At 41.6% G+C, this 14,315-nt stretch overlaps 1 protein-coding gene across 1 annotated transcript in view; it reads left to right on the top strand.

Annotated features, from left to right (window-relative positions):
* The window catches only part of LOC124787608 (venom carboxylesterase-6-like), a 152,074-nt gene that overhangs the window by 93,413 nt on the left and 44,346 nt on the right, over positions 1-14,315 (top strand). Inside the window, exon 7 of the mRNA XM_047254359.1 lies at positions 12,901-13,067. Within this exon, the coding sequence (XP_047110315.1) occupies positions 12,901-13,067 (167 nt within the window). The remainder of the gene's footprint in view (positions 1-12,900; positions 13,068-14,315) is intronic.

Below are 14,315 nucleotides of genomic sequence, written 5' to 3'. Positions count from 1 at the left end.
AGGTTTGGCCCGTGATATAGATGCTTCCTGTACCACTTGTAGGACATCTGTCAGTACATGCGTTTTCTAATCTATACTGCCTTGGACAATGTATAATGACGACGCCTCAACAATATCTCGAACGTTTCACCATTCGGCTCTTCCTATGAGCAAATGCTGCTGTCCATTGTCCATGTTACGTGTGTTGATATATCTGTCCGTGGTTATGACGATTGTGTTGTGGTCGCTGTGTGTGGCTTTATATAATACCCTCCATGTATTGACTAGTGGAAGAGATTTGGCGTTCCCTAGACCAAGGTCTATGGTACTTACACCACCGGCGTCTCCGCGGTAGGTAGGTGGCTGACCCTCCCTATTCAGTATGATGAGGCTGCACTCAATTACCACGTGAAGCACTAATTGCCCTCTGTTGTCAGTTCTATCTGAGTTCCACAGCCCGCATCTCGTGGTCGTGCGGTAGCGTTCTCGCTTCCCACGCCCGGGTTCCCGGGTTCGATTCCCGGCGGGGTCAGGGATTTTCTCTGCCTCGTGATGGCTGGGTGTTGTGTGATGTCCTTAGGTTAGTTAGGTTTAAGTAGTTCTAAGTTCTAGGGGACTGATGACCATAGATGTTAAGTCCCATAGTGCTCAGAGCCATTTGAACCATTTTGAGTTCCACATGGGGGATTTTGCGTTTATATCAGTTAGAACGAGCAGCTTTTTCTTTCTGACGGTCGTGCAATGTCTTTAATTTTGTCTATGAAAGGTCCTACATCATACAAGTATTGAGCGTAAATAGACGACATGAGCCATACATCCTGTCCGTCTGTTATTTCTGCTGCTACAATGTGTTCAGAGCAAAACTGGGTGATCTGTGTTACTATGAGGTTTTTATTGACGACTATTATCGCGGTTTTCGTGTTGGTGTTTCTGATATTATGATGTAATGTGAGGGGAGCACTGAAATCTTCCCGCCTCGCAGAGAAGGTTCCTGAAGGCAGGCGATGTCTGCTTTTGTTTCTTCTAAGAGCCTACCTAGTTCCATGTTTACTAGGGTACTGCCCTGGCAATTTAGTATGGGTATCTAGTAAACGAGAAACGCTTTGGTGTGGTTTCTTTAAAATCCAGAAACACACGTCCATGTGCTCTCACGAAGTCCTTGTATACTTTCTCTAGGTTTAGGCCCTCTTTCTTGGCGCACATGCCTCCCCCAAACAATTACATAGTTCTTTGGGGTTCGTTGCAGATTTTCAACTCTTAGGACCATCCTGTCAGTTTGTTCTGTTGTTGGGAAGCATATTTTATCCACGTTTTCTTGCTTAGTTCATATTACGTAGCGAAGAGCTGTTTGAAATATATCCCCTAAACTATTACATAGTTCTTTGGGGTTCGTTGCAGATTTTCAACTCTTAGGACCATCCTGTCAGTTTGTTCTGTAGTTGGGAAGCAGATTTTATCCACGTTTTCTTGCTTAGTTCATATTACGTAGCGAAGAGCTGTTTGAAATGTATCCTTGTTTTCCAGTCTGCTAAGCCATAGTTTAACTTCTCTAAGTTTTCGTAGATGACGTAATTAACGGTATTCAGCTTGGGGTTCTTGGTTGTGTCTGGTTGGTGTTCTTGACTGTTTGTTTATTGCTCCGATTTCGAGTAATTTTGTAGTACAGCACGTCTTTCCTGCTTTATGGTTTCCGGTAGTATGGAGTTTTGATGTGTTTCCGCTGAGCATTTCCCCTGGTGTATGTTGGTGGCAGTAGAATCGTTCCACAGTCAAGTTCAAATGCCGGTTCTCTAAATTTTCTTAACAGTGTTTTGCAAAAAGAACGTTGCCTTCCCTCCAGGGATTCCCATTCGAGTTCACGAAGCATATCCGCGATACTCGCGAGTTGACCGAACGTAACGGTAGCAACTGCTCTGAAATGTTTCAATGCGTTACTTTAATCTGACCTGGCGGGGATCCCAAACACTGGAGCAGTACTCAAAAATCGGTCTCACAAGTGCTCTATAGTACATCTCCTCTACAGATGAAGCACTTTCTAAAATTCTCCCAATAAACTGAAGTCGACCACCCACTTTCTCTACTACCGTCTTTGTTTGCTCGCCCCATTTCATATTGCTTTCAAATAATAAGGTAGTCTCAGAAATGGGTAATGAACTGCTCATGTGAACCGACCACATAAGAGTTACCTTGGCCAAATAAATAGAGGAAGAGCTTCGACTGGTTCGGTTACTAGATCAAACAAAGACAACAGCAAGCCAATGGCTGTTGTGGCTTCGATATAGCAAATGGGTAAGAAAGCTGTCTAAATATAGGCGACCAGAAAGAGGATGTTATCCAGTGACGCCTGTGGGTTGTGGATGACACGGCGGCCGGTCAGTACCGTTGGTCTTTCATGAATTGTTTGGGCGGAGTTTAGTTTTAGAAAGAGACAGTTAAATGGCCTCGCTCTACATGCGTTGAGACGATATATGACACTGATACGTACATGCCAGCCAGGAAGTGTGATATGAGGATGATATCAAAAGACAATTCGTTTCCTAATTACAGTTTTATCGGCACCATAAAAGCTCATTTAATCCAACATAAAATGTCGTTACACCGGCAGTGATAGCTTAGCCACAACGTTCCCACTTTTATCTTATTTCCACATAGTGTAAATTCTCTGTTGTCTGTAATGGCTTACTGTCAGATAAAACTGTTTCCGACTGCCTGTTTGCCCTTCAGACCATAAGTAAACGCCGAGGTGAAGGAAGTAAGTTGAAGATTTATTTTGTTGTGCAATAGACTTCGACAATATCAAAAAGGTTCTGGACATATACTACTCTAATTTACCAAGTATACTGATATTTAGTATTAAGGGCGAATGTGCATTAGTTAAAAATGATGGTCAAAACCACTAGCTATAAGGGTAACTTCAAAAAATGCATGACACTGTGTTGTCTGTACGAGTAATAAAATTTATTTCCAACTCTTTGCGGTTCAGCACACAAAAACAGACCAAATGCGACAGTGAAAATATAGTATGAAACCCACAGACGAAGCAACAACAACCAAATACTGAAATCATGACATATGTGTCACACGTCGTACGTGTCCTGGGATAAAACCAACGAGAAACACACGAACTGCCACTAAGATCCAAAGACACTAGACAAATCAACCTCAACAATTGCGATGGAACTACTCGACATAGCGTGATATTTCATTCGTCATTGCTCTACATCGTTTTTCAGTAGGCATGAGGATCTTCAGTTCGGCGGAATGGTGGTGTCAGTGCTGTTTATTCTCCGCGATCTAGCGATCTATCATCACAAGCCTTTATAACTGAACTGGAAAGACAGAAAGATGAGAGTTGTCTAAATCTGCTATGCTGTCCTATAATGGGTGCTGCAGTTTTGATATGGAACAACATTAACATCATGTCCAGGTAGAATTTAAAGACTTAGTTAACGAAAAAAGAGCAAACTATTAGAACGTCCGACGGACAGAATTCATCATTCTGTACATCACGAAACACTTCGTGCTAAATTTACAGTAATTTGATGAAATTGGTGTTGTTGTTGTTGTTGTTGTTGTTGTGCTCTCCAGTCCTGAGACTAGTTTCATGCAGCTCTCCATGCTACTCTATCCTGTGCAAGCTTCTTCATCTCCCAGTACCTACTGCAACCTACATCGTTCTGAATCTGCTTAGTGTATTCATTTCTTGATCTCCCTCTTTGATTTTTACCTTCCACGCTGCCCTCCAATGCTAAATTTGTCATCCCCCGATGCCTCAGAACATGTCCTACCAACCGGTCCCTTCTTCTTGCCAAGTTGTGCCACAAACTCCTCTTCTTCCCTGTTCTATTCAATACCTTTTCATTAGTTATGTGATCTACCCATCTAATCTTCAGCATTCTTATGAAGCACCTCATTTCGAAAGCTTCTATTCTCTGCTTGTCCAACCTATTTATCGTCCACGTTTCACTTCCATACATGGCTACACTCCATACAAATACTTTCAGAAACGACTTCCTGACTCTTAAATCTATACTCGATGTTAACAAATTTCTCTTCTTCAGAAACGTTTTCCTTGCCATTGCTAGTCTACATTTTATATCCTCTCTATTTCTTCCCAAATAGCAAAACTCTTTTACTACTTAAGTGTCTCAATTCCTAATCTAATTCCCTCAGCATCATCCGGCTTAATTCGACTACATTCCATTATCCTCTTTTTGCTTTTGTTCCTCCTTTCAAGACACTCTCCATTCCGTTCAACTGCTCTTCCAGGTCCTTTGCTGTCTCTGACAGAACTACAATGTCATCGGCGAACCTCAAAGTTTTTATTTCTTCTCCAGGGATTTAATACCTACTCCTAATTTTTCTTTTGTTTCCTTTACTGCTTGCTCAATATACAGATTGAATAACATCGGAGAGAGGCTACAACCCTGTCTCACTCCCTTCCCAACCACTGCCTCTCTTTCGTGTCCCTCGTCTCTTATAACAGCCATCTGGTTTCTGTACAAATTGTAAATAGCCTTTCCCTCCCTGTATTTTAGCCCTGCCACCATTAGACTTTGAAAGAGAGTATTCCAGTCTTCATTGTCAAAAGCCTTCTCTAAGTCTACAAATACTAGAAACGTAGGCTTGCCTTTCCTTAATCTTTCTTCTAAGATAAGTCGCAAGGTCAGTATTGCCTCACGTGTTCCAATATTTCTGCGGAATCCAAACTGATCTTCCCGGAGGTCGGCTTCTACCAGTTTTTCCATTCTTCCGTAAAGAATTCGCATTAGTATTTTGCAGCTGTGACTTATTAAACTGATAGTTCGGTAATTTTCACATCTGTCAACACCTGCTTTCTTTGGGATTGGAATTATTATATTCTTCTTGAAGTCTGAGGGTATTTCGCCTGTCTCATACATCTTGCTCACTAGATGGTAGAGTTTTGTCAGGACTGGTTCTCCCAAGGCCGTCAGTAGTTCTAATGAATGTTGTCTACTCCCGGGGCCTTGTTTCGACTTAGGTCTTTCAGTGCTCTGTCAAACTTTTAACGCAGTATTATATCTTCCATTTCATCTTCATCTGCATCCTCTTCCATTTCCATAAGATTTGTCCTCAGGAACATTGCCCCTGTATAGACCCTCTATATACTCCTTCCACCTTTCTGCTTTCCCTTCTTTGCTTAGAAATAGGTTTCTATCTGAGCTCTTGATATTCATGCAAGTGGTTCTCTTTTCTCCAAAGGTCTCTTTAATTTTCCTGTAGGCAGTATATCTTACCTCTAGTGAGATAAGCCTCTGTATCCTTACATTTGACCTCTAGCCATCCCTGATTAGCCATTTTGCACTTCCTGTCGATCTTATTTTTGAGACGTTTGTATTCCTTCTTGCCTGCTTCATTTACTGCATTTTTACATTTTCTCCTTTCATCAATTAAATTCAATATCTCTTCTGTTACCCAAGGATTTCTACTAGCCCTCGTCTTTTTATCTACTTGATCCTCTGCTGCCTTCACTATTGCATCCCTCAAAGCTACCCATTCTTCTTCTACTGTATTTCTTTCCCACATTCCTGTCAATTGTTCCCTTATGCTCTCCCTGAAACTCTGTACAACCTCTGGTCTAGTCAGTTTATCCAGGTCCCATCTCCTTAAATTCCCACCTTTTTGCAGTTTCTTCAGTTTTAATCTACAGTTCATAACCAATAGATTGTGGTCATAGTCCACATCTGCCCCTGGAAATGTCTTACAATTTAAAACCTGGTTCCTAAATCTCTGTCTTACCATTATATAATCTATCTTAAACCTGTCAGTATCTCCAGGCTTCTTCTATGTATACAATCTTCTTTTATGATTCTTGAACCAAGTGTTAGCTACGATTAAGTTATGCTCTGTGCAAAATCCTACCAGACGGCTTCCTCTTTCATTTCTTACCCCCAATCCATATTCACACTTTTACTACTCTAGAATTCCAGTCAACCATGACTATTAAACTTTCGTCTCCCTTCACTACCTGAATAAATTCTTTTATCTCATCATACATTTCATCAATTTCTTCATCATCTGCAGAGCTAGTTGGCATATAAACTTGTACTACTGTAGTAGGCATGGGCTTCGTGTATATCGTGGCCACAATAATGCGTTCACTATGCTGTTTGTAGTAACTCACCCGCACTCCTATTTTTTTAATTCATTATTAAACCGACTCCTGCATTACTCCTATTTGATTTTGTATTTATAACCCTGTATTCACCTGACCAAAAGTGTTGTTCCTCCTGCCACCAAACTTCACTAATACCCACTATATCTGACTTTAACCTATCCATTTCCCTTTTTCAATTTTCTAAGATACCTGCCCGATTAAGGGCAGGTGATAGGAATTATAAATTTTCTGAGTTTGTACGCATTATGACACCATCAGTTGCAACAATTTTCGGTGAAACTGAAAGAAGAGTATGCAGACTTTATATATCACTGCAAAGTACTTTGGTTACATCCTGGGGCATACCTGGATCACTTTTTCGATTTAAACCCGGTATTGTTAAAATTATGAAGGAACAAGAGGAGCAGGAACGAAAATTATAATACCGGGAAAGCACTGCACACCTCTCATTTTAAGTGGACTTTGACTGCACACTGTCCAAAGTATGACATTAGAAGGTGAGAAATAACTTACTTCCCATTTGATGCGGATGGATTATAAAAAATAGCATTGTGAAGAGACAAATTCTGAGAAAAACACCGGCCATTTCTGTAAACTAACTGGCGTTAAAGATAATGCGAGTTTTGATGAATTCATTGTTTTGCTGAAAGAATTACAAGAAAACTTTTTGAACTCTTTTAGAGACTTTTTATCTTCACAGTTTCCGAGCTGTTTTATGGACTGTTTATCTTTTCAGTTGAAAACACCGGTTTGCATGTGCTATGTGATTCCCATTTCAAAGCCAATTTCTTTTCTCTGAAATCTGTCGGGGATGCCTGTGTTATTTTCCTTGGGAAGAGAGTCTACGTCTCCATTAATGAGGTTGCTAACGAGATAAATTATTTCGATAAACATGTATGTGTGAAACGCTTTTCCAAATTGTGAAAGTAAGTAAGTCACAATTACGTGGCAAACTAGAGTGCGGAAATCTGTGAAATTTTCTGCACCCGTCCGTGTGCCGACATTTCCTACCAGATAAGAATTATGTTACGTACAGGGTATCCGTAATTAAAGTTACAGTTTCAGAATATTGTAGAAAGCACGGTTCAGAATGACGTCAAATCTGAACAGCTGGGAGAAAGATCCTGGAACAAATAAAGATTTATAGGAAGTGTGACCAACAGATGACGGTGCAAGCGTCAGAATGTTCACATCAACAGATGCGAGGCATACGGCTGTTCCTTAGTTTGCGTCCGAGAAGCCCACCTGACTGTCTCCATTAAAGATCGGGCACTGCTGGTAAAGCTCTGTGAGCTAGTTACCCTGTAGTAATTTCAGACACTTAAGGGTATGAAAAAATAAATTCTGGAGAAAATGATTACAAAATTCGAAAATACAAGCTCTTTTGAACCCTTGGCAGGTCCTTCCAGTTTTAATCCAGTTTGTCTCTGTCGTGGTGTGGCGCTTGCTGTATGTTTTACATAAGAGCAGTGTGTGTTATGTGTTGTCCCATATGGCTTTCATACTGGGGACGCCATTATTAACTGTGCTCCTCGTGCGCCATTGTTTCTGTACTATGTCTTCGTCGACTGTCATTTTAATTACAGGTGGATTTTATGCACTCATGTCTCGCTTAACTGTTCCTTTTATGTATACTTTAGCTCCAATTACTTAGCTCTGTCATGTGTCAACATCATCTTTAATACACGTATTGTTTGTATTTCACATTTCTCCTGTGCTAGTTTCTATAGCCGCTTGGCCGAAGAGCGGCGTATTATGCGCTTCCAGCCTACCCCTGCCCACTCGGGGCAGGGATATGAACTAACAATAAAGAAAAAAATGTTCTTTTCAAGTGCAATGCGGCAGAGTGAGGAAAGCTGCTGATTGGACATGTATGGAATTTGTGGTCACAGCACTGCATCAGGAGTCGGACGGTGGTATGCAAACATAAAGTGCACGGGAAACTGCCAGAATGCTGAACGTGCCTGCGAGCACAACGCATGAAATTATACGAAAAATCCTGCAGTACATTTCATACAAATCATCCATGATGAGGAGTTGCTTCCTGCTGATCTGTCAGGGAGACAAACATTCGCTCTGGAATTTCTTGCCCGCATGGAAGCAGACAATGATTAGCCATGGAATATTCTGTGGACAGACGAAGCCAATTTCCATCTCCAAGCACATGTCCCCCCCCCATGAACTATGGACCTTGCGTGCCTCAGCGATACAGATGGCCGTACCGTAGGTGCAACCACAACGGAGGGGTATCTGTTGAGAGGCCAGACAAACATGTGGATCCTGAAGAGGGGCAGCAGCCTTTTCAGTAGTTGCAGGGGCAACAGTCTGGATGATTGACTGATCTGGCCTTGCAACATTAACCAAAACGGCCTTGCTGTGCTGGTACTGCGAACGGCTGAAAGCAAGGGGAAACTACAGCCGTAATTTTTCCCGAGGACATGCAGCTTTACTGTATGATTAAATGATGATGGCGTCCTCTTGGGTAAAATATTCCGGAGGTAAAATAGTCCCCCATTCGGATCTCCGGGCGGGGACTACTCAAGAGGACGTCGTTATCAGGAGAAAGAAAACTGGCGTTCTACGGATCGGAGCGTGGAATGTCAGATCCCTTAATCGGGCAGGTAGGTTAGAAAATTTAAAAAGGGAAATGGATAGGTTAAAGTTAGATATAGTGGGAATTAGTGAAGTTCGGTGGCAGGAGGAACAAGACTTTTGGTCAGGTGATTACAGGGTTATAAATACAAAATCAAATAGGTGTAATGCAGGAGTAGGTTTAATAATGAATAAAAAAATAGGAGTGCGGGTTAGCTACTACAAACAGCATAGTGAAGGCATTATTGTGGCCAAGATAGACACAAAGCCCATGCCTACTACAGTAGTACAAGTTTATATGCCAACTAGCTCTGCAGATGATGAAGAAATAGATGAAATGTATGACGAGATAAAAGAAATTATTCAGGTAGTGAAGGGAGACGAAAATTTAATAGTCATGGGTGACTAGAATTCGTCAGTAGGAAAAGGGAGAGAAGGAAACATAGTAGGTGAATATGGATTGGGGGGAAGAAATGAAAGAGGAAGCCGCCTTGTAGAATTTTGCACAGAGCATAACTTAATCATAGCTAACACTTGGTTCAAGAATCATAAAATAAGGTTGTATACCTGAAAGAATCCTGGAGATACTAGTAGGTATCAGATAGATTATATAATGGTAAGACAGAGATTTAGGAACCAGGTTTTAAATTGTAAGACATTTCCAGGGGCAGATGTGGATTCTGACCACAATCTATTGGTTATGAACTGCAGATTGAAACTGAAGAAACTGTAAAAAGGTGGGAATCTAAGGAGATGGGACCTGGATAAACTGAAAGAACCAGAGGTTGTAGAGAGTTTCAGGGAGAGCATAAGGGAACAATTGATAGGAATGGGGGAAAGAAATACAGTAGAAGAAGAATGAGTAGCTCTGAGAGATGAAGTAGTGAAGGCAGCAGACGATCAAGTAGGTAAAAAGGCGAGGGCTAACAGAAATCCTTGGGTAACAAAAGAAATATTGAATTTAATTGATGAAAGGAGAAAATATAAAAATGCAGTAAATGAAGCAGGCAAAAAGGAATACAAACGTCTCAAAAATGAGATCGACAGGAAGTGCAAAATGGCTAAGCAGGGATGGCTAGAGGACAAATGTAAGGATGTAGAGGCTTGTCTCACTAGGGGTAAGATAGATACTGCCTGCAGGAAAATTAAAGAGACCTTTGGAGAGAAGAGAACCACTTGTATGAATATCAAGAGCTCAGATGGCAACCCAGTTCTAAGCAAAGAAGGGAAGGCAGAAAGGTGGAAGGAGTATATAGGGGGTTTATACAACGGTGATGTACTTGAGGACAATATTATGGAAATGGAAGAGGATGTAGATGAAGACGAAATGGGAGATAAGATACTGCGTGAAGAGTTTGACAGAGCACTGAAAGACCTGAGTCGAAACAAGGCCCCGGGTGTAGACAACATTCCATTAGAACTACTGACGGCCTTGGGAGAGCCAGTCATGACAAAACTCTACCATCTGGTGAGCAAGATGTATGAGACAGGTGAAATACCCTCAGACTTCAAGAAGAATATAATAATTCCAATCCCAAAGAAAGCAGGTGTTGACAGATGTGAAAATTACCGAACTCTCAGTTTAACAAGTCACAGCTGCAAAATACTAACGCGAATTCTTTACAGACGAATGGAAAAACTGGTAGAAATGGACCTCGGGGAAGATCAGTTTGGATTCCGTAGAAATGTTGAAACACGTGAGGCAATACTAACCTTACGACTTATCTTAGAAGAAAGATTAAGAAAAGGCAAACCTACGTTTCTAGCATTTGTAGACTTAGAGAAAGCTTTTGACAATGTTAACTGGAATACTCTCTTTCAAATTCTGAAGGTGGCAGGTATAAAATACAGGGAGCGAATGGCTATTTACAATTTGTACAGAAATCAGATGGCAGTTATAAGAGTCGAGGGGCATGAAAGGGAAGCAGTGGTTGGGAAAGGAGTGAGACAGGGTTGTAGCCTCTCCCCGATGTTATTCAATCTGTATATTGAGCAAGCAGTAAAGGAAACAAAAGAAAAATTCGGAGTAGGTATTAAAATTCATGGAGAAGAAGTAAAAACTTTGAGGTTCGCCGATGACATTGTAATTCTGTCAGAGACAGCAAAGGACTTGGAACAGCAGTTGAACGGAATGGAGAGTGTCTTGAAAGGAGGATATAAGATGAACATCAACAAAAGCAAAATGAGGATAATGGAATGTAGTCAAATTAAATCGGGTGATGCTGAGAGAATTAGATTAGGAAATGAGACGCTTAAAGTAGTGAAGGAGTTTTGCTATTTAGGGAGTAAAATAACTGATGATGGTCGAAGTAGAGAGGATATAAAATGTAGACTGGCAATGGCAAGGAAATCGTTTCTGAAGAAGAGAAATTTGTTAACATCGAATATAGATTTAAGTGTCAGGAAGTCGTTTCTGAAAGTATTTGTATGGAGTGTAGCCATGTATGGAAGTGAAACATGGACGATAACTAGTTTGGACAAGAAGAGAATAGAAGCTTTCGAAATGTGGTGCTACAGAAGAATGCTGAAGATAAGGTGGGTAGATCACGTAACTAATGAGGAGGTATTGAATAGGATTGGGGAGAAGAGAAGTTTGTGGCACAGTTTGACTAGAAGAAGAGATCGGTTGGTAGGACATGTTTTGAGGCATCAAGGGCTCACAAATTTAGCATTGGAGGGCAGCATGGAGGGTAAAAATCGTAGAGGGAGACCAAGAGATGAATACACTAAGCAGATTCAGAAGGATGTAGGTTGCAGTAGGTACTGGGAGATGAAGAAGCTTGCACAGGATAGAATAGCATGGAGAGCTGCATCAAACCAGTCTCAGGACTGAAGACCACAACAACAACAACAAGGACATGTCAATTTGCGGCATTGTAGACTATTGGTAATGAAAATCCGCACGCCCGTCAACCATTACAACCTCATTCTGCAAAGGCGACTGTGCGGTGCAGTTTGATGGCATCGTTTATCGTAGGGCCGTACGTTTCCGTGGAGATGAGTCCTGCGCGTCCTTACCTGAATCGTCACTGGTGAGGGCTACGGGAGCCTTTTGCACACCAATGTCGTTCCACCATGGTTGTGTGAGTAGGGTCATTTCTATGGAAGACGCCGCTCCTCCGCACACTGCACAGCCAGTGAAGCGGTTGCTGCAGCGGCTTTTCGAAAATGCTAGAATTGTCAGCCGTCATTTCCCTACCGCCTCGTCGTCCAGATCACCTGATCTTAAACCGTGTAACTTCTGCCTGTGGTCTTACGTGAGAGATGTTTTGTTCTGTGATCCAATCACGTACGTAGCTGCATTGAAGGAACACTTGCGCAGCGTATTCTGAACGTGTTGAAGAATCTGTTTTTAGATGTCAACTTGTTACAAAATGGTGGCCTGCATACTCAACATGTCTTGTTCCAGGCTCACGGCAGTTATAAAGACATGTAATTTTGCTTTTTATGCGGTTTTTTGGCCCAAAGACTGTTAAGAACCGATGTCATTTTTCTTTTATGCTGCCTTTGGCCTCAGGACAATTAACACCCGATCTTTCCCATCCGATGAGGTACGACCTTGCCGTGGTGGATTGACTTACCTACGTAACAGTGCCACAGCTGTTGACTGGCGAAGTTGTGCAGTCATGTACACTGAACAGCTTGGGTGGTGTAATATAGAACTCAAACCATAGCCGTCGTATTGCGATTCATCTGTCATTTGTAGCCGACCCTATTTACGTTAAGACTCTTACAGCACCATCTATAGGCTATTTATTATGACGTTTCCCCTGCGTCAATAATAAATGTTCGAACTTAACTCCATTCTCAGCAGTGATTCCCTTTCTACAGAGTTTTGAAACTGGAACTTTAAGAACTTTAATTATGGGCACCCAGTATCGCCAGCCCCTATGGCTGAGCGATTCTAGGCGCTACAGTCTGGAGCCGCGCTACCGCTACGGTCGCACGATCGAATCATGCCTCGGGCATGGATGTGTGTGATGTCCTTAGGTCAGTTAGGTTTAAGTAGTTCGAAGTTCTAAGGGGACTGATGACCTCATATGTTAAGTCCCATAGTGCTCAGAGCCATTTTTTTCTAGCGAGTACGTTCTGTCCATTCATCAACGAATTTTTTTCAACATGGTTCAACAGCTTGTAAATCTTAGCAGTCATTATCCACTTTCAACTAATAGTTCACATTTTTATTTCAGCTTTTGTTTCAAACGAGACATTATTTCAAGAACTAAAGAACAAGAGTGACAGACTGTTTCCCATAACATTACTGTACCACACGTCCTTAAATGCAGATCTGATCACTAAGAAGATACGGGATTTCTACTTCCCTTCTAAGGAGTTCACACTCAGCACCCTCAGTGATGTAAGTATAATAGCTTAGCAACAACTGAAAGTCTTATCATACTGGCAGGCGCTAAGTTATTCCTGTTCTTATGTTTGTAACATCCTTGCAGTCGTAGTACTGTATAATTTTCCATTTCTTTAAATTTACAGACATTTGATATACCTACGACACACTGTAAAAGTAACATCGCACTCATTTACCAGCATGTAGCCGTTTTCTGACACCAGCTAATCTGCATTCGTTTACAGTCATGTGTTTCCACAGGACATTATGAAGATAACTTGCAATCTAATGGGGCACTGCCGTTGTGCATCTAGACCAATACGAATGTTTGAGCGAACATTCAGATATGACTGTCTGCAGAAAACCTAGCAGCCATTCACTTACAGAAGGTCTGGTAGAATAATTGAAGGGGGCTGGAAGTGTTCATCAAATATATTTCTGAATTGAATGAGGCATAGAGTATGTGACTCAATCGGACGATCTTTCATTTGCTCTTTTACTGGCGTTCCGCCCCATCTTCCAATAAAAGCGTGGGTGGTCTGCTCACTCCAGAACCATTCTGGTCTTCAACAAAATGGTTAGAAAATAGAGACAGGTTCAAGAAATTGAAAGAGGCCCAATATTTACACATTTTTTAGAACTGCTAATAAGATATTTCTCATTGATGGTGTTACAGATATCAATGTTTTTGACTTTTCTTGTTCTTTTACTAGCAACGTAAATGGATCAGGAAAACTTTGTGACCACTACCCACTCTGACGTTGGATGCTGCCTGGTGGCATTGTAGGCACGAGACTTGGTAACAAAAGTATGTAAGAAGGGCAGACACCGACAGGAGATCACTGTAGCGAAGATTTGGATTGAAAAGGAGAATTCCATTGAGATGAGCGACTTTGCAAAGGGCAGTTTATTATTATGCAGAGCCTATGAACGAATATCTTGAAAATGGTGTAACTGGTCAAATGTTCACAGAACACGAGTGGTGGGGCTAAGGGATTTCTGCTGCAGGTAACTTATGTAAATGGCATCTGAGTTCCTCGCTATGACGTCATATCCCCCCCTCCAGCCACCGGAAATTGTGGGAAATAGGGCAACTGGGCTACTTCCTCCATACCACTCCCACCATTCCTCTGATATCACCTACCCCAATGGTGGGAAACGATCAGCCTCTGTCCATCCGCCAGATATAAAGGTTAGGGTAGGGTACATTTTTTTTTACTTTGTTGGGAAACGATAATTCTGTGCTGGAGAGGAAGGCAGGGT

The sequence above is a fragment of the Schistocerca piceifrons genome, chromosome 3, assembly GCF_021461385.2.
Source record: "Schistocerca piceifrons isolate TAMUIC-IGC-003096 chromosome 3, iqSchPice1.1, whole genome shotgun sequence".
In the NCBI taxonomy this organism is placed as follows: domain Eukaryota; kingdom Metazoa; phylum Arthropoda; class Insecta; order Orthoptera; family Acrididae; genus Schistocerca; species Schistocerca piceifrons.
The sequence above is the reverse complement of the archived record's forward strand: the minus strand, read 5'-3'. Positions and strand labels throughout refer to the sequence as shown.